A 20,834-nucleotide genomic window follows, 5' to 3' on the forward strand; every position below is an offset into this window, starting at 1 on the left:
CCTTAGGCCAGTTGTCACACATCCCCTCTGCCCTCTTTGGTCACCACATAAAATATAAACCCTTATGTCATCTACCTGTTCTCTTTTTATACCAAAACTACTCTAGGCTTCTTCCTGATCCAACATCTAATTATTCCCATTTGTCCCATGACTTTATATTATATCTAATGGGACTCTTCCTCCAATGGTACACAAACTCTCTTTCAAACCTTGCAGGTCACAGTGTTGCCATCACTGGTACGTCTTCGTGTCGATGGGGATATCATCCAACTGCCTAGCCTTTTAGTTCTTAGACTTGGGAAGTTCCAATGACCTTTACTTCCAACATACTTCAGCTGCCCTCTCATGGCCACATTAATGAGCCATTTTATTCAATAAAATGCTCTAAGTATGAAATCAAATTCAAACATGCTATGTTATCACAAAAATTGCCTATCTCCTTCCAGCTCTTCAAGTATAGCACACTCAGTATATTGTTCTATTTTATTAAGTCCTCCAAGTCCCTTGGACCGTCCATTTGTCCTTTCACATTTCCAACTCAGGCTGGATCCCACAGCTGGTGATCTCAATTGCTCTTTCATCAGCATCTGAAATTCCCTTTTGTCCCTATTTTCCTGTCATAGCAGCCCAGGAAATTCCAGCCAATGCTATCATCTGTTTTCCTGGCTCCTTTAATGCTGGATACTTAGGGCCATGGGAGAGGAAGGGTATCCAGAATGGATCTATCCAGTGGTCCCACTGGGTCCTTAGTGGCCCAATAATCCCCAAACAAGTAGTTTTTTTGTCAGATCCTGCTATTTCTCTCAAACATTACTCCAAATCTTTATGGCATTTCTAAACTCTCTAGCTTAACTCAATTGTTTCAATCTCAGCTGATGACTTTTCTCCCTTCTATATGGAAATCATGGTCTCCTTCAACCTATTCCCTTCCTCCCTCAACCCTAAAAACTTACCCACTGCCATACATACCTCCTCCTCCTTCACAGAAACAACTCTCCAATGTGCCCTCAATTCTATTTTCTCCTCCTCTTTCAGCCTTCAGATTTCTTATCTACAGCTTTAATGTCTCCCTTTTCTACTGGCATCTTTCCTTTAATTTGTAAGGATCTCAAGTCACTACCATCCTTGAAATAAAGGAACCAGAAAAACCTCAGCCTTCTTAATGATACCAGATACTCTGAGTTACTTAATGTTAAAAGAGAACTCATGTCATTCTTCAACATAAAGACAAGCTAGAAAATATCAAAAGCTACTTCATTTTACTTTCTATCTCCAATATTCTTCATCTAGATTTTTCAAATAAGTCAGTGATAATCTCCTCATTCACATACCAGTGAAAAGCCATCAACGAGTATTTGTACGGCTCACTCCATTTAGCGTTCCCTTTCACCTTTATGATGTCCTCTCTTTCTGACCTCAAGACTGTCTATTAAAAACTGTCTCTTGACTAGAGTTTAAAAGCATCAAATAACAGAACAGCAGTGGTCCAAAATGAAGCCATGGGATTCAGAACTTCAACACACAGCACACTTCTTGCTCTTCCTTTCTACCTTTGTTTATTCTCTTGCTCTATCTGTGTGAATATCTTCCTCTTCCAAAACCGCCTTCTCAAATGAGCAAACAAAGGAATTAGGAAGAAAATATTGAAGTGGGGAAGGTAGTAAAGATAATATAATCTAATATAATGCCTTATTAGGGCCTTAAAATACACAAAACTCTAAAGTGGTCAAAATTTTAAAAATGTGCTGTTAATGAAATAAACAAAATGGCTATTATAATTATCTCATTTAAAATATCATTTTTGTAATCCTGAAGAATATTTGGTTACCATAATGAGAGATGGGTTCAAACCATTTAAGGCCAACTTTCGAGCCACAGATGAAAAAAATAAAAAAATAAAAAAAGCAGTAGACCAACACTCTCCAAACTTTATCACGCATCTATTTGTAAAAAGTATACAGATAGATATATCTCTCCCCACTGTACTATTATAAAACATATACAAAGGAATAGAGAAAAGAATGAAATCAATAAATTTAAATAGAAGTTCTGTTATTTTCTTTCCCAAAGAATCATCTTGTATACACCCCTTTGGAGAACATTACTCTGAACTATTAAGGAGAAAAACAAACAATATATTAAATGATTTGATATAAAGAGCTAGTTTTATATACTTATTTTTAAGAAATTCCACTGTTTAAAATACTAAGGTTTTTTTAAAATAAAAATTTACCTGTTCTATTCATTAGCAGTGTCATAAGGAATACATTTGATGGAAATGGAAAAGAAAAAAATCATATATTTCTGTTTAAATTATAAAAAGAGCTGTGGGTTCCTATCATATTTACTGATATAGCAAACCTTTGAACACTCTAAGTATTCTACTGCATCTGTCAAAGAGGCTCAGTGAATTCTCTCAGACACTAAGATTTAACTTCAACTAGAACACTACAGCACCACAAGTCTAAAAATCCACCTTATTTTAACACAGCAGTATCACATGCCAAGAAAGAAAAGATCCAAACTTAGACAACATAGAATTACAAAATGCCAACATAAAAAAAATACATTATACATATTTCTGAAATGAAGAGTAACACTGAATTCTTAAATTTTAGTTTGGAATTCATTCCAAACAGTAGTGTGAATAAGAAAGGGGAAAAAAAACGAAACCGCTCTCGTTCCCTACCTCTGTGTAAGGAATTCAGCAGGCCTAGTTTTAATTTACTACTTCTTGCTTGTGATGGACCATAGTAAGTAGTAAGGTCCTTAGCCTTGCCAAACTCCCTCTTTATTACACAGAAGCTCTCAGAATTCAAGCACTTAAAGTTATTTAGTTGTGGTTTACCTCAGAACTGAGAAGCCTTAATTAAAGAAAGCCCTGTAATGAGGACACAGTATACCTAGAAAGCTTTTTAAAACCCTTTTACTTACGTCAACAGGGACCAGAAGACTCTTCCCAAGATGCTGATTAAAAGAGAGGCACCAGGCTTCAGTGTAACCATTCATGTTAGGAACATACTTCTTTATCGTCTCATCATTCAGCCTCAGCCACACACCATCATCATTGTGGATCTACAGAATATATGCAACAGAAACAAGCCACGCCCTCCTGTAACTCCTATGAGGGTAGCAAGGTCTGAAAGGCTACAAAGCAGGCAAATAATGCTGGACATGGAGATTAAGCATCTAGTTTTTGCAGAAGGTAAGAATGAGAGAACCTTTAAGGAAAAAACCAGCAAGGAATGCCAAGCAACATGATGATTCACATGGTGAGATTGTAAAAAACAATGTCACTTAGGAGTAAAAGCACACAAAAAAATCGCACTTTAAGATAAATATTTCAAACATAAAATCAGATGTTTCCCAAAAGAACTTAAGACTTCCTTCCTCTCAATTTAGATTTTCATAATTGGAAGTTACTTGACTGAATTATTAGAAATATGTACTGTCCAAAGTTAAGGCAATATAATAAACACATTCAAAAACAAACCACATTCTAAAAATTCAAGAAAAACTGTACTCATTTTCATTGAATCCTTGTACAGGTTCTGACTACCATGTTAACTGAATTACTTTTATGCTAAAAATATAATTTTAGTTACTTTTTTTATTGATAAAGAAAAATGAATGCAATGTTTGAAACTCAATGAACAGAATTTTGAAATTCTGTGAAATGATTTCCCAAACACTACCCAAACTGCTTAAAACACATTCTAACAATTTAGTAAACTTACATTGTGCAAACAATGCAAAAACTTTCTGTCCAAAATTTGTTACCAAGTGTTTCCTTACAAATTACCTCATCAATGAAAGTGATGGTTCCATTGACCTTCACTATGCCTATCTGCTCACTCTGAAGGGAAGGGTGGCTACGGATACGGAGCCCTGCACTGTCCTTGGCCACAAATCTTCGAACCTGAGAAAGGCAAAGACAGACAGGTGAGACAGGGGAAATCACGTAACAGAAGTCCTTATAAGTAAGTGGTAAGAGAGAAAATTAAACAGATTTGAAAGTATAATTCTGATAAAGTTTCCAAAATTATTTGTAGCTGGTTTCCCTGTGCAAATAACAGTGGTTAATTTATAAAAACAACAAGAGAAAACATTTATAAAAACAACATTTTAAAAAAATGTTGTTTTTTAAAATGTGTAAAAATGTAAATTATTGAAAAAATAGAAAATTATTAATATACGTTTATAATTTCTTTTCTAAACTTTGAAGACATGATAAAAAGGAGAAAAGAGCCATTTTTTCCTTTCAGGAAGGTATATAAATTCTATTATCCATATTTCATTTTTAATAAGTAGTTTACTAAAACTCCTATAGTGCTTACTCTTTAGATATTAGGAAATGAATTTTTTCTTTTAACAGCACAGGATACGTTAACTTTGTCAACTTTATACACTTAATTTCGGTAGACGTTTTGTGAATTGTAAACTTTCTTTCTTTCTTTTTTTTTTTTTAAGGGTAGCTTTTATTTATTCATTTGGCTGCACCAAGTCTTAGTTGTGGCACGCGGGATCTTTCATTGCAGCATGTGGGATCTTCCGTTGCAGCATGCGGGATCTTTAGTTGCAGCATGCAGGATCTAGTTCCCTGACCAGGGATCGAAACTGGGCTCCTTGCATTGGCAGTGCGGAGTCTTAACCACTGGACCACCAGGGAAGTCCCAATTGTAAACTTTCAATAACAGAAAGTACACAAGGCCTATAAATTACTATAGCATTATACAAAGAAACCAAAAAGTACAGGTTCTACAATTGAGAAATGATTAGAATTACCATGAACTATTCTTCAAGTTCATTTAGGAATACTCAGAATTCGAATACTGAAATAAAATAAAATATGAGGTGTTTGATGGCTACCTTGAAGCATCAATGAAGAAAATTAATAAATCTCAGACCAGTTCATGTTCTGATTTCATTCTACCCTAACCTTATTTGGTTGAGGCTCAGTCTTTGGTTTGACCAGCTGAGTTCCTGGTGGTATCATCCCTTTTGGTGGGTCTTTTACTTTTACTTCTAGGCCAGCATCTGTAAGAAAAGGAAGGGAACTGTAACACTTGAGAACACAAGGGAGGGAGGACCCTTAAACCTAACTTAATACACATTCACAGCTATTTTAAACAATTAAAACAAATATTTGAATTCTGTCCTTTTAAGGTGATTAATATTTAATAGCTAAGAGAGAAATATCTGAAAAATGACCTTAAGATTCCAAAGGGGTGTCTCAGGGGTTCAAGGCAAAGAGGAGGGGCTATAGAATATGTAAAATAATACTGAAAAATTCAAAATAATCAAAAAGAAATGCTTGTGTGATCAAACGTTATCTCATAACAACCAATCAGAACACTACTCATCATCTATACCAATCATCTCATGAGTAACAGGCAGCACAGTGTGGTGTTTAAGAGCTGGGCTTCTCATGTTAGACTTGGCTGTTCCCACATCTGCCACCTGCTGTTTGACTCTCTGTGCCTCATTTTTTTAATCTATAAAATAGGGATGAGAATAGCACCTATCTCACTGAGATGCTGTGAGAATGAAAGAAATGATTTAAAATATATATATATATATAATATGTAAGGTGTGTATAAAAATTTTTAGATATATATTAAATGCTATTATCATCCTCCTTATTCTAATGAATTATTATCTGTCCTTGACTGCAGTCAAGCAAGATCCTAGTCTACTAACAGTTTGGTCACCTTTGGAGAAAGCTAAGTTAAGAAGGTGGGGAACAAAATGAATGATTCTAAGTAACTATGAATCTTTTTCTTCAGTGTCTTTCCAGAAAACAAATATAAGTGGATTTTTCTTATCTACTTTGTATCAGTTTCCTTTACCCGCTATTAGTCAAGAAGAAACCATTCTTGGCTATCTCCACTTTTGAGCTGCTGTAATGTGTGCCCCTTGCACATCACTACTTATATTCTACTTCATGTGATATTGTTTGGCTGTTTTATCTTACAATCATCAGTAAGTTGTCAACACTTGCCAGGAATTGTCTTACCTAGAACATGTTTTGCCCAGAAACAGCGAAAGTTTGCTGAACTAAAGGCTTTAAAGATATGCTGAAATAAAAGAGTGCAGCAAAGGCTGCCACTAAATGTCTCTAGGATGGTATAGATGAATCTAATATATCTGATCCTATAGTTACATTAATGTATACTCTATACATCTATGGTTACAACAATGTAAAGTACCTCTTTATCTTCACTGTAAAAACAAACTACTTAAAGTTTCCCAAAGGGTATTTTGGTGGAATGTTAATCAGTATTACTTTTATCTCTAACCTGCCTCCTCTTCCCTACATGTAAGGTTCTCAAGATAAGGATTAAACAAATTTAGAGAGGATTCTTAATTTCAAGATTTCTTAGAATCCCAAATATGATAATATGAATTGTATTAATGTCTAAGATGAGACTACAATATATTGGGCTTTCTAAATCTGCCTGATCATAGGAACCCTTTTGCTTGAGGAGCATTAGAAAAGACAGTGTTATAAGGAATTCATATTGATAAACACTTATTAGAGCTTTGTTGTCCTACTGTTGTCCTATTATATGGATAGTTTAAAAATAAAGAAAAGAGGGCCTCCCTGGTGGCGCAGTGGTTGAGAGTCCGCCTGCCGATGCAGGGGATACGGGTTCGTGCCCCGGTCTGGGAGGATCCCATATGGCGCGGAGCGGCTGGGCCCGTGAGCCATGGCCGCTGGGCCTGTGCATCCGGAGCCTGTGCTCCGCAACGGGAGAGGCCACAACAGTGAGAGGCCCGCATACCGCAAAAAAATAAAAATAAAAAATAAAAAAAATAAAGAAAAGAGAAAGATTAATGCCCAAAGGAAAAGCAATATATTTTTCAAAGTTAGTGGTAGGTAAAAAAAATTCATCCTTTCGGCAAGTATTTATTGAGCAGCCATCATGTGCCAGGCACTGAGCCAGACTGGGAGATCCAAAGATGAAAGAGGTGTCTGCTCACAGCCAGGAAGGGAAGACAGACATACCACGGGGTAGGGAGACGAGGCATGCACATGGTTATAGCACAGCATGGAGGAGATCGAACCTGACCAGCCACATCAGGGAATGCAGGGAAGGAATCATGAGGGCTACAATGACCCATAAATTATTACAACATTTTAAGACCTTAACAATGCACGAATTAAGTACTCATTCTAAAGGAGGATATGAAGCCCCCTAAAAGTTATGAAATCTGTCCATGTCTGTGACACATGTTAAAGGGCAAACTAGAACAGAAAGAGGATTTTGATTCTAGCTCTTTGCACTAAGTAACTCACAACTTAAAAAAAAAAATACCTATTTCAATGCCATCGATTGTAACATGAATGGTGTAGAGTCCAATAGCCCCCGGAGTCCAATTTGCACAGTAAGTGCCATCGTTATTGACCCGAATCAGCATATTCTCACTGGGCCTGAAAGGAAATAAGATGGGTAATGCAACATTTACTTTTGGTTAAACAGCTGACATCATCATTAACATGTATCAGCAAACATAAAATTTCTGATTGTATTATCACAATGAATAGCAATCCTACTGTCAGAGAATGTTTTCCTACTCTCCATGATTGAATTTACTTTTTCCTCCTCACCTCAAACCTCTAGCACCACTCTTCCTCACTCTCAGCTGATCATGACCTCATCACTTTCTTCGGTGAAAAACAGAAGCAATCAGATACAACCTCAAAGTTGCAATCAGATTAAACCTATTTTCATCTACCTCCTGTTACAATGGAAGGAGTGTCCTGGGTCTTGTCCAAAGCCAGCCACTCCATTTGGGCTGTGAATCTCGTTCCGTCAGCACTTCTGTGATGCAATTATCTTGCTCTCTCTCATTCACCGTCAATTTCTCCCACTTTTACTGGATCGTTTCTATTTCTCTTTCCTTTCTATACAAACAAACTCAGAATCTTCCATCTTAAACACCTCCCCTTGATATTACAGCCTTCCCTAATATGGCCTCATATATTTTTTCCCATTTATAGCAAAACTTATCTAAAGAATTACCTACAATCGCTCTCCGTTTCCTCATTTCCGATTCTCTTCCAAAGCTTATTATCCTCACTAGGCTTTTGCTCCCAACACTTCATTGCAATTGATCATGTCACAGTCACCAATGACCACCATGTCCCCAAATCCAATCATTGCTTCTTCATCCTCAGCAACCTCTCAGTAGCATTCGATAACAGCTGACAACTCCTCCTTTCTTGAAAAACCTTCTGCAACACTTTTCTGGTTTTTCTTGTACCTCACTGGCCATTCTTTCTCAGTGTTTTGTTGGCTCTCCCTTTTCTGAGCACCCTTTAACTTACAGAATGCCCCAGGATTTGGGTCTAGATCTTCTTTTTTCTTTCAGTGTCATCTCTCTAGTTGACCAGTCATCCATTCCTCAGTTTTAAATACCATATGTATAAAGATGACTCAAACAATTATTTCTCCCCTGAATTTCGAACTGACATTTCCCGCTGCCCTGGAAATATCCCCACTTGCATAACTAAGAGGCATCTTGGCATCTCAATTTTAATATACCCAAAGAAGAATTATTATTTCCTCCTCACCCCAGCACCCACCAAAACAAAAAACTCTTGCTCATTTCTCAGACTTTTTGATCTCCATAAAAATCATGATTCCAGGGGTCAGTAACATTTTCTTTAATGGTATTTTAGTCTATTGCGCCAAGCAGTCTTTGTCACAACTTTTTAACTGTCACTGTAGTGTAAAAACAGCCACAGACGATACATCAGCTCATGAGCAAGGCTGTGTTCTAATATAACTTTACAAAAACATGCCTGGTTGGGTCTGCCGGCCAATCTTGGCAAACCCCTCTTCTGCTGGATAATCTCTAATAAGTTAATTAATTTCTAATTAAGTTAATTTTAAGTTAATGCTGTTTCAGATTCACTTCAGAGCTTTTTCTAAATTCTACAGAGGTGGTCTGTCTAAAGTACAATCCATCTAATAAGTTTTTCCAAGCAACTGTTTTAAAAAGTACTTCTCCTAACAAGCAAATAAAATAGTAAGCCAAAAACTCTGTTTCAGAAAATCTGCTTCAATCTGGAGTTAAAATAATTACCCAGGGGCTTAAAAATAAAGGACTTCATAACTGAAAATACAAATACAACATACACTGAAATCGCTCTGCCACTCATTAGGTGAAGGGAGAGGGCAACAAAAAGAGAAAAAACAAACTAACCAATGCTTTACAAGCCAATTTATATACTTTTAGATACTTTAGTACCTTAGTATTATGTAACATATTGGCAGTACTACAGTTCAATATAAATACATTCTACCTGTGAATCTACACATTGTAAAACCTGTCGTAAATCTCTTCCAGGGGATATGGGGCTATATGTATACATATAGCTGATTCACTTTGTTACAGAGCAGAAATTAACACAACACTGTAAAGCAATTATACTCCAATAAGGATGTTAAAAAAAAATCTCTACCAGGAATTTTTAAATCCTATATTTATTTATAGAAAATAAGGTTGGAATGCAGGGTGATCTTAGTTATAAGCAGTTGGCAACACATGTTTTGGCTATGCTTTGAGAAAATTATCCTCACCTCTTAGGAGTCGGTGATGCAAAACGCAGTTCTTCAAATGAGTAATTTTCATAAACCTTTAAGAAAGAGATGAGCAAGAATCACAAAATCATTAGAAACGTTCTTAACTAACGCACTGATAGAACATTCAATAAATGGTGCTGAGACAACTGGTTATCCATACAGGAGAAAAAGAAAAAACTCAATTACCTACATCACACCATTTACAAAAATAAATTCTAGGTGTGTTAAAGACCTAGATGTAACAAATAAAACATCAACAAATTCAGAAGAAGAAAAAGATAATATGTTTTGAGCACATTAAAATTTTAAATTTCTCCAAAACAATGACACTATAAAGAAATGGCAAAGTTAAGCCTTCACCTGGGACAAGGGGATTAGTAATTCATTTAACCTTAACGGGATATGAATCCATAATATATACAGAACAAATCAATACAAAAGACAGAAACAACACAAAAGAAAAGTGAGTAAAGGCAAGTCACTGAAGAGGGAAATCTGAAAGGCCAATAAACATTTGAAAAGTTATTCAACTAGACTGCGGATCAAGAAAATGCAAATTAAAACAACAAGATGATCCTATCACAGTCATCAAGTTGTGCTGGTAAGAACCAAATGCTGGTGAGAACATGAAGTACCTAGCATTTTGATACATTGCTCATGGGCATATAAATTTTGGCAATATTTAATATAGCTGAAGACAGGTATGTCCTACTATCCAGCAGTTCCACTTCTAGATATATATCTTAGAAAAACTCTCGCTCATGTGCAAAAGGAGACATATACAAGGATGTTTATTTCAATACAATTTACAGTAGTGAAAAAACTAGAAACAACCTAAATGCCCATCAGTAGGGGAATGAACAAATTATGGAATAGTAATACACTGGAATACTTCAAAGCAGATAAATTGAATGCACTACAGCTACATGACTAAACCTTAAAAACAATGTTGGGCAAACACTGGCAAAGTGATAGATGCATATGATACCATTTTTATAAACTTCTGAAAAATACACAAAATTCTAAATACTATATTCCTTATAGATTAATTTGTACTCAGTAAAATACAAAAAATGTATCTGGGGAAGAAGAACCATTAATTACCTTCAGGACAGTGGTTACCTCTAGGGACGGGATGGGAATGGGTCCAGGGAGAAGGGTTTACAGAGGGTTGCAATTGTACTGTTAACAATCTGTCTCTTAACAGAAATAACAAAAAGATCTGAAAAAGTTTGGTTAAATGTAAAGATAAAAATGGGTTGTAGGTACATGAAACTTGTCACATTATTTCCAAAACTTTTATATTCCTGCAGCAATTCCAAATAAACCTTTCAAGGTTCAGGTAAAGTTCTCCAATTGCTCATTCATTTCTAACTACTACTATAGTTACAGCAAAGAGAAGCACACCCACACCACTCACAAGACCCCTTCCTTCGCCCCACCCTCGCTATTTCCATGAAAGTGATTTAGAAATGACCTAGCTTCTGTCACCTACTAAAAAGTTACAAGTGAGGAAAACGCAATTTCAGGGTAAGTCTAACAAGATTACAACGGTGTTAATAGCAGGAAAACTCAGGCTTCCAGATTCACAGTACAATGGGTTTTCTACTCCAACAATTTCCCTCAAATACATATTATTCTATTTAATAATGAAAGGATAGATCATATCTCACTTTTACATCCTCCACCATATTTAGTTCACTACTGGGTAGCACACGTACTGGTAGCACGGTATCTGTGAATGGTTGATATAAGAGAATCCACTTTCCTGGAACATGAATTAATATCTCAAAGAGACAGTTTGGGAATGGTATTCTGTAACTGCCTTAAACTGGGCCTCTCAGAACATTCCTGAAATACTGAATTCAGTTCTGGTAACTAGATTTTCAAAAGAAATTACACAAACCTAAGTATGTTCATAGGAAACTAAAAGAATAATTAGGGAGGTAAGGAGTCCAGAAACTAAATCTCTTAAAAAAAAGTTGAAATGAATGAGAATATTTAGCTTCAAATTCTTTAATTGTGGACAACTCATCCAAAACTCTAGCTTTTCAGTTCCTTTATTTCTTCAACCTCAATAATCTCAACTTTAACTTTGTTTCAGCCACTTGTACCAATGCATAGACCTGTGATGTTACTCAGAACTGTTCAATCTCTGATATCCAAATAAAATGGCCTGCTCCGCTCTCTGCCTCCATAACTCCTACCGCATCTATTCTTAGATTTCTAGTCCTTCTCACCTCCTTAAATTTCTATCTCTGAAGCCACTTTTATTTTCCCTTCCAAACCAGCTGGGTTTCCCTGTCTTTTCTTTAACCACCATATGCTCAGCTTCCTTCTCAGTCACTGCTCTTTTGTTGAACTATCTGGCACAAGGTCCATGCCGAATCAATCCAAGTGATTATCTTATTCATGTTCATAAGACTCACATTGCACTGTTAATACAGGATCTTCAGTTCAACTGATTCTCCAAGGATGTCTGATAAGTCTTTTCTGATCAGTTTCTCTTCGTTCTCTACAATGACTATTTCATTTTTTCCCTTTGTTTCAAAATCTTGACCCTAAGATTCATCACTCCCATCTCCGATCTAAAACATATAATTGCTATCATAAATAATTCTTTGCTGCACAACCTACAAATTTATTAGCAATTGTATTAATTCTTTTCTTTTCCCTCTCCTGGTACAGTGAAAGAGGCAATACTCCTACATACAGCCAATCCCTCCACCTGAGCTACAGATACTATTTTTATCTCTTGGAGTATCTTCATTGTTCCCTTCTTCTCAATTGTCTCCTCATCAATATTAAAACATGTCTTTCTGTATTCAGTCTCAGACTCTAAAGGCTTCACTCAATCCCATTTCTTCTGTTTCTTTTTATAACCAAACACCTTGAAAGACTTATCTACATTCGTTTTGCCTTTAGCTATCTTCACTTCCTCTTCATCTACAAATTAATCAACTGACTATGCCTCTAAAGCTGCTCCTGCCAAGATCACTGATCACTGCTAGATCCTTTTCAAGACTTCACTCTGCAGCATATCATTGTTAACCCGTCTTAAACAGCTTTCTATGACCTTCAGGACATGGCATAAGGTAGTTGGGGGAAGTAGGAAAATCAAATCTGGAATCAGACTCTCTGTCATTGTGTGCCCTTGGGCAAGTTATTCAACCTCTCTGTGCTTCAATTTCCACATGTGTAACATGGGAATAAGAAACAGTCATTTATAGGGTTGTTATGAGGATGAAATGAGTTGCCATATGCAACATGGGGGGAAAAGTGGCAAAGGTAAGAGCTGGTGTCCTACTTTGTACTAGCCCTTTGGCTGGTATTCTCGCCAATGTTGTTTCCATTTTCATTTCTTTTGTTTTTTAATTTATCTATCTTGTAAATCAGTATTTCTCAAAGTATAGCTTTTGAACCTGAATCATTCTGCGTATTTGTTTTACACGTGAGTTTTGGAACCTCTTTTCAGACCTACTGGATCTAAATCTTTGGATGGTAGGAAAATTTCCGTTTTAAATAAGTGCTCCACGGGGTTTCCCTGGTGGCGCAGTGGTTAAGAATGCCTGCCAATGCCGGGGACGTGGGTTCAAGCCCTGGTGTGGGAAGACCCCACATGCCGCGTAGCAACTAAGCCCGTGCACCACAACTACTGAGCCTGTGCTCTAGAGTCCACGAGTCACAACTACTGAGCCCACGTGCCACAACTACTGAAGCCCGCGTGCCTAGAGCCCGTGCTCCACAACAAGAGAAGCCACCGCAATGAGAAGCCCATGCACCGCAATGAAGAGTAGCCCCGGCTCACCACAACTAGAGAAAGCCAGCACGCAGCAATGAAGACCCAATGCAGCCAAAAATAAATAAATAAATTTATTTTTTAAAGAAAAATAAATAAATAAATAAGAGTTCCAGATGATTCTGATGTGGACAAATGTTTGAGAATCACTGATACTGATGTTCCTCAGGACCCGGTCCTGGAACTTCCCTCTCCTCTCGCCACGTTAGATAGAGATCATCTGTTTCCATAATTTCATGAGTAATACAAGTACTGATGATTCTCCAATTCTTTTCTTGAGGTAAGACTGTGATCACTTCAGGTTTTTAGTTCCAACTTCTTTTTATATATCCTCATATGGATATTTCAGAGATATCTAAAACTCATCACATCAAAAGCTGAATCTGTTATCTTCCTCAACCAAAATCTGCCCCTTCTCCAACACTATCAGTCTCACTACTCAAGCTCAAAATGTGAACTCCATTTTTTATTTCCTACCTTTCTCTTTACCCCATATCCATTAGCCACTAAGTCTTAATCTATCCTAAATATATCTTGAATCTACCCTAATTGACAACTCACTAGTCCAAGGGATCAGTATATCTCACCAGATTAAGTCAACAGTCTCCTAAAGAGACTTAAACCAAACCATGTCTCTTGATTATCCTCCTAACTACATTCTCCATATTCCACTATGATCTTTATAAAACACAAATCTAATCATGCCATTCCTCCAACTGAAAGCCTTCAATGGCTCACCACTGCTCTCTGAAAATAGCATAATTCCTAACTTCTACTTCAAATAACAACCATCTTGATAATTTAGACTAACATTGCCTCTAAAGATAACTAAAAAAGCTGGACAAAAAAAAATTGTTTTTTAATCTGTCTAAAGGCACCAAAGAGCTAAAAAGCCTAAAGGAGTAAGAAACCCAAAGAGATGAGCCTGACATTTGGAAGAACCCAAAGTTAAAGGGGGCCTAGGTAAACTCTGAATCCCTGAAGGGCTATGTCCTAGGAGTACTGGTAAATTGAAAATAGACAAGTAAGTCTGCAGGAAATGAAATCCAGTTTCCAAACATCTCAATCTCTGATTGAATTAACTTGATCTACAACTGGAAACCTCTCTAGACTTCTGCCAAGAACGAATGAAAATCCTCCATAGCAAAATAACATTATCCTTAAAAAAACATTGCAAGTTTGACATCTATCAAGAACTCTCCAGACCTGTGATTTGTATCTGAGTTTGAATCACTGAAATGTCTGTTAAATGAATGAACGGTGAAAAAATAAAATTTTTCTGATTAGTAAAACAAATTACCTTCATCATTGTTACGGCAATATATCGAGCCTCCTTCACTATCATTGGTTCATATGAAACATCCAGCTTTGGTGATGCCAGCCCACCAAAAGTCATGTCAGTATTAGAAGGTACAGTTGTTACTGCAGGACTGCCAGGAATCCTTTGAGGTTTCTTTACTTGCTCTTGTTGTAAAGATGTTTTTTTCTGAGAAACAGGAACGGCTTTCACTTCCACCTAACCATGATATTATAAAAAACAAATGCTATTATTATATAACTGTCCGTAACACATCAAAAGAAGCAATTTACACAATTATAAACTCACAATTCTATACATTTTATGTTATCACTCGTCCCTCTTGGGCATTCCTTTCAAAGATTATTTAACATTGCCAGAATGATCAAGATGGTTCCACCTCAATAGGGGTCCTGAACACAGTGTAAAAGAGAGGCCTTGTTTTTGGGAATAAAGAATCATAAATATCAAAACACAAAATAAAAACAAAGGCCGCCATTAATAAAGTCCAGGAAAGGATAGTCAAACGAATCTACATTCTTGCAGGGGCTAACATTAAATTATTTTATCTGGTAATTCAGGTATAAATACTTGCCAGCAATCTTCACGTATTTTGAAGCACTGATCTCAATTTTAGCTATATTGCTTTGCAGAAGAAAAAGTACTCCATTGATAGGTATCTTAGAAATTAACAGCTAATAAAACAAATCTTATACCTAAAGCTTAAAGATGTTTATTTACTCTGCAAAAAGAGTACTATTAGATAGTTTTGTCACCAACACGAACTATTAGAGCTAAGCAACCTATCAATAATTAAACTTTCCAACTCAGCTTCTTCAACAATAATATGGGGATATCTTTTATCTATACTTTACTGTAGAGATGCAAAGAACAGACTTCCTAAGGCATTTTAAAACACTGAAAGTATAAATTGTCTCATAAACAATACTCAGAAATACTTTCCAGGAATTATAACAAAACATTTTATTGTTATTTATTTGTTTATGCATTGGCAAAAAACACTCAATCCCTAGGCAACCATAAAGTTACAAACAATTTAAATACCACTTTAGCTCTTTATCATTCTGAGGGTCTCCCAAAATTTCTTCTATTCTTTTCAGACACTACTTTTGTGGTTGGCAAGAACAGGTAATTCAACATCAAGCTCTTCACAGGAATAGAAAGGATTGGATAAAAGAAAGTGACAATATTACTTAAGTAATTGAGAGACACCCCAGAAATGTGGAATGTCTTTAACGTGTATTATTCTTATTAATGCCATTCTAGGGAGTCAGTAGTTTGAGACTCTCAGTGTCTATATATAAAGTTAAGTGTAGCTAGCAAATACATTCCATTAAATAACCACAATCTTTAGTTGGGGTTATGAGAAATCAGTATTTGGATTGATATAAGGCTCTGAAAATATTAAAAACCCATCTTACATTTAAAACACAGAAGTTTAAAGGTACATGGTAAAATTCTTCAGCTCATATACATTGGCACCATTAAAAGCTTTAAACTTAAATGTAATAAAAAGGAAAAAAAAGCAAATGCTTCCAAATTCTAAGACGTTTGATTTTAAATTATAGCCACTATTTTTATATGTACTATTTTGATTTAATCTTTCATTAAACAACTATATTTACCCTAAGTAAATTAACAGTAGAAGTACATCTGCTTATGTACTACGAACCTTGAAGTAAATCACTGAATAATTTCATACTCTAGGAGTACTGAGATATAAAATGATAACCATTCTGCTTTCTTTCATAAACTGTGCTTCTTTGTAAAATTTGTTATTCTTTTATTTCCAATACAACTTTCTCTTTTCATTAAATAAGGTTTCCTTGGAATAATCATTTTATAAGTTAAAAAAAAAACAATAACACTTGCTGCTTTAAAAAGGATTTTGGATCTCACTGAAATATTATCTGCAAACCAACTTCTTTGTTCCAAATAATTGGTTATTACTATATAAGGATACTTCAGTAGTTTTTAAGAAGTCTAAAATGCTCCTAAAACTTCTTGTGCTATCAGGCTGAAAACAAAACAGATTGAACTAATTTTGTTTTCAGCTAGTATGATAATGTGATATAATAAATTAAACATCAAGAGGTATGCAAATCACTTTTCCTAAATAGTATTTACTGGAGTTTCCTAGATACGGTTTCTAAATTAGACATAAATCTGATATGAACTTGAGCATACTGAGTATGAGATTTAGGGCTTCTCGCCCTCAAGAAGCAATATATGTAGGGGAAAAAAAAAGAGGAAGTAAAGAAAGAGAGACAGATCATGTGGCTAAAAAAAGAACCCAAAGAGGAGAACAAAAGATAAAAGCGTAAAGTCTGACTGAAATGTAAGATGTAAACAACCCACGTACCAGAATGGAGTAAGAGACAACAAAGCAAGGTGGAAACACAGGAAAATACAGCGGAAGATACACTATAGGCATAACAGTATGAACATTAAAAAGAAATGAAATGTTATGCCAACCTGGAAAATGGTAACTACAACGTAGTCACATGAATAAGGAACTTGCTGTGGGTTCAAAGACTGGATTTAACAACTCACTACATACACTTAAGTGAGAAATTCATCAGTGAATACACAAACCCCTCAATATATTAATGTATACTGTATTGTGATCAAAACTCTGTCCTTGAGTGGAGTGATTTTTTTATATCACTTTCAGAATTACTTTTTTCTCTGTTCAATTTTTTTCTTATAATCTGTGATGCTTTTTGCATTCTAAAGAGTAATTCTTAGCAGGCCTGAAATTGCTTTGATGGGGTGTGATCTTCCTTTAAAAAGTAAGATATAAGGGAAAGTATAAGAGTGCAGCATACTGTATGAATGTGTATTATGTATATTGTATGTAACTAAGAGTACATACTCTTCCACCCTATATATGTACGTTTGGGTCATAATGCAAACCCTTGCTGGGGGTCATGGCCAAAACCTTGAAAGCCACTGGTAAAGAGACTGATTTTTGTTTAGTATCAGGGTCAAATAATTTTCTATACAGTTTTACTTACTGGTCTTAAGACATGTGAACTATATGTCTCTTGTCTTTTTTTACTATGAGTCAAGTTAGAGGCTCCAGTGGCACTGTGCTTCTTCATGGTATAAATCAAGTAGTTGAAATAGTTCTGGGACTCCCCTGGTGGTGCAGTGGTTAAGAATCTGCCTGCCAATGCAGGGGACACGGGTTCAAGCCCTGGTCTGGGAAGATCCCATATGCTGCAGAGCAACTAAGCCCATGTGCCACAACTACTGAAGCCCAAGCACTAGAGCCTGTGCTCTGAAACAAGAGAAACCACTGTGATGAAAAGGCCGCACACTGCAGTGAAGAGTAGCCCCGCTTGCTGCAACTAGAGAAAGCCTGCGTGCAGTAACGAAGACCCAACGCAACCATAAATAAATAAATTTATTTTTTTAAAAAAAGAAGAAAAAAAGAAATGGTTCACATCAAAAAAGTCTTAAAAAAAAAAGTAATATTGAGCTAAAATCAGCTGCTCTGTGAGTAAAAAAGATTTTGTGACTTAATCAACTCTAAGTTCCAAACAACCAAATCACTTTGTAATACAACTTGGGGGGCAGGGGTGGCTAGGGATTGCCTATACAAATTTTCATTCAATATTGACTATTTTCAGAAATATAATAAAAGTTTAAGATATTTAATTAATAGATTATATCACAAAGGACTTAATATCATGCATTACAATATGCTCTGAAATGTCATTATTAATTCATGTTTCAGGGAAAAGGTATCCAAAGAACTATATCCTTCAATATAGCACATGACTAGTTCCAATCCTCATTCTTTTACAATCCAAATTTATGCATTTCTAATTTATTTAATAAGTATCAATATTATATTTTAAAGCTTGTTTCAACAGTACCAAATGCAAAATGTATTTGAGTCTTTTAAAAGATAGGTACAAAATTTTAAAATGTATTCTTTCATTGATTTATTCAGTCACTTATGTATTAATGGCCTTCCCTCTGTGTGCTTAGCACTCTTTGTACAGACACTTTCTTATCCTTCCTTGGAATCACCACAGCACCTAGCAAAATGTAAAAAAACAAACCAAAAAATAGATACCTTGGAAAGTTGAGTACTGATTAATATAAACAAGCCATTTAAACAATTTTTTGGCTTCCTTCATTACGTGTATCTAAAGAGGGTACTGCATAGGGACTGTAAGCACTTGCCATTTCTAAAATTTTATTAGTTACAACAGTCAGTACATAGTTGTCTACTAATACAATCCCAATATAATTACCTTCATATTGGGAACGTGTACCACATCTCCATACTGGTCTTTTGTTTGAACAGTGATGGTGGTAGGCCAACCACAACGAATATCATCCTTATTCAGAATCAAAGATGTTTTCTGAGGATCAGCATAGGAATCTGGCTGAAGCCACCTAGCAGTAATGAAAACAACAAGTAAACAAAAAACCAAACATTCATCAACATCTTCAATGATTAACATGAAACTAAGCCAAATGAATAAAACTTATATCTAACAAAATGCTAAAATGGTATCTTCATTTCTGATTCAGTGATAATGACCACAAGTGTATCCCTTGAAAATAGTTAATGACAAATTCATCAAAAAACATGCTGAAGCATATTAGATTTCTGATGATTACAAATAAAATAGAAATAATTTTAAAATCAGGAAATTTGAAATTTTAACTATAGCTGATTTAAAATAAGCAAGAAGATGAATTTAGGTTGCATATACTTTGAAGTCCCAAATACACTCCTTAAGGGAGGCCTGCTGAATTTGCCAACCTGAAAGCCTGGAAAAGAGCAGGGTGTCTGTCAAAGCAGGGACAGAAGTGATATTCTGCTTGCTGGAGAGCAAGCAGGTTAAAGATACGTTGTCTAGCTTCTCTTTTTTTTTTAAATATCTTTACCGGAGTATAATTGCTTTACAATGGTGTGTTAGTTTCTGCTGTGTAACAAAGTGAATCAGCTATATGTATACATATATCCGCATATGCCCTCCCTCTTGCATCTCCCTCCTACCCTCCCTATCCCACCCCTCTAGGTGGTCACAAAGCACCAAGCTGATCTCCCTGTGCTATGCGGCTGCTTCCCTTTACACAATTTCTTAACTATCTTCCCTTCTACCCTCTCTTCCATGTAAATTTGGCCTATTTTCTGTACTTTGTTATATCCATGCCTGAATTCATGATCATCATATCCATGATCTACATTCAAGTTGTCCTGTGAGATGAGTAATGAGTAATTCTGCCATGCATTACATAAAAAGTCCATAAAGATAGCATGGAGGCTGACTTAAAAGATTTTCTATTCTTCTCCAATCACCATTTTGGTTTTTGAAAACTAAAGAGTAATCTCTGTAGTTTTAAAATTAAAGCTGGAAAAAAGTCATATTTCTATATTTACTAGTAAAATCACAAGTCAGCATATTTGTTCTTTTCATCTTTACAAAAAAGCAGATAGCAACAAAATAAATGAGAAATCCACAACCTCAAATGATTTAATTTAAATTCTAAATTTATATTTGCATTAATTGTAGATTTGGTAAAAACTCATATTAAAATAAATATAGTGATAAACTTAGGAGTTTAGTAGATATTAAACACTACTATCAAGTACACAGACTTCTCAATTTTACCAGGTGTTCTATGTATTTTTAACAAATACTATATATTTTAAAAATACTTTGAAATATTAACTACCATTTTATACTTCGGCAAGTCCAAAACACAAACTAGATTATCTTAGGCAGCACCGTAACATCCTAACGACTCCCCTCTCATTTCTCTTCAGAAATGAAGACTGAGGCAAGCCCTGAAAGGAAGTCATTGTAGTACTTAATATACATTACCTCGCAAGCCTTCCACCACTTGATCCTGGGACACAAGCAATAAAATCATCCAGAAAGGACTGTTCATTGCTTTGGATTTGAAGTGGTAAGTTTCCTTCTAGTGCCTCCAATATAGTTGGTGAATGAGAAAGCGCTAAACCCTTTCCAAGAATACCAGAATGGGTTTTGCACACCTGTTGGGTAAAAGAGAACATTTGTATATTTTATTTTTTAAATTTATTTTATATATATATATTCTTGTATCGTATTACAGACTTTTTTTTCAAATTTTA

The 20,834-nt window shown here is 35.6% G+C and overlaps 1 protein-coding gene across 6 annotated transcripts in view; it reads right to left on the reverse strand.

Moving 5' to 3' along the window:
- MYCBP2 (MYC binding protein 2) overlaps positions 1-20,834 on the reverse strand; it is a 269,886-nt gene that overhangs the window by 77,981 nt on the left and 171,071 nt on the right. For all 6 annotated transcript variants that reach the window (XM_060080239.1, XM_060080242.1, XM_060080241.1 and 3 more), the window contains exons 45-52: positions 20,563-20,735; positions 18,979-19,123; positions 14,693-14,908; positions 9,591-9,646; positions 7,320-7,435; positions 4,940-5,037; positions 3,803-3,919; positions 2,935-3,075 (exon numbers count right to left, since the gene is read on the reverse strand). In XM_060080239.1, coding sequence (XP_059936222.1) covers positions 2,935-3,075; positions 3,803-3,919; positions 4,940-5,037; positions 7,320-7,435; positions 9,591-9,646; positions 14,693-14,908; positions 18,979-19,123; positions 20,563-20,735 — 1,062 coding nt within the window. The remainder of the gene's footprint in view (positions 1-2,934; positions 3,076-3,802; positions 3,920-4,939; positions 5,038-7,319; positions 7,436-9,590; positions 9,647-14,692; positions 14,909-18,978; positions 19,124-20,562; positions 20,736-20,834) is intronic.

This window comes from Mesoplodon densirostris, chromosome 17 (genome assembly GCF_025265405.1).
Source record: "Mesoplodon densirostris isolate mMesDen1 chromosome 17, mMesDen1 primary haplotype, whole genome shotgun sequence".
NCBI lineage: Eukaryota > Metazoa > Chordata > Mammalia > Artiodactyla > Ziphiidae > Mesoplodon > Mesoplodon densirostris.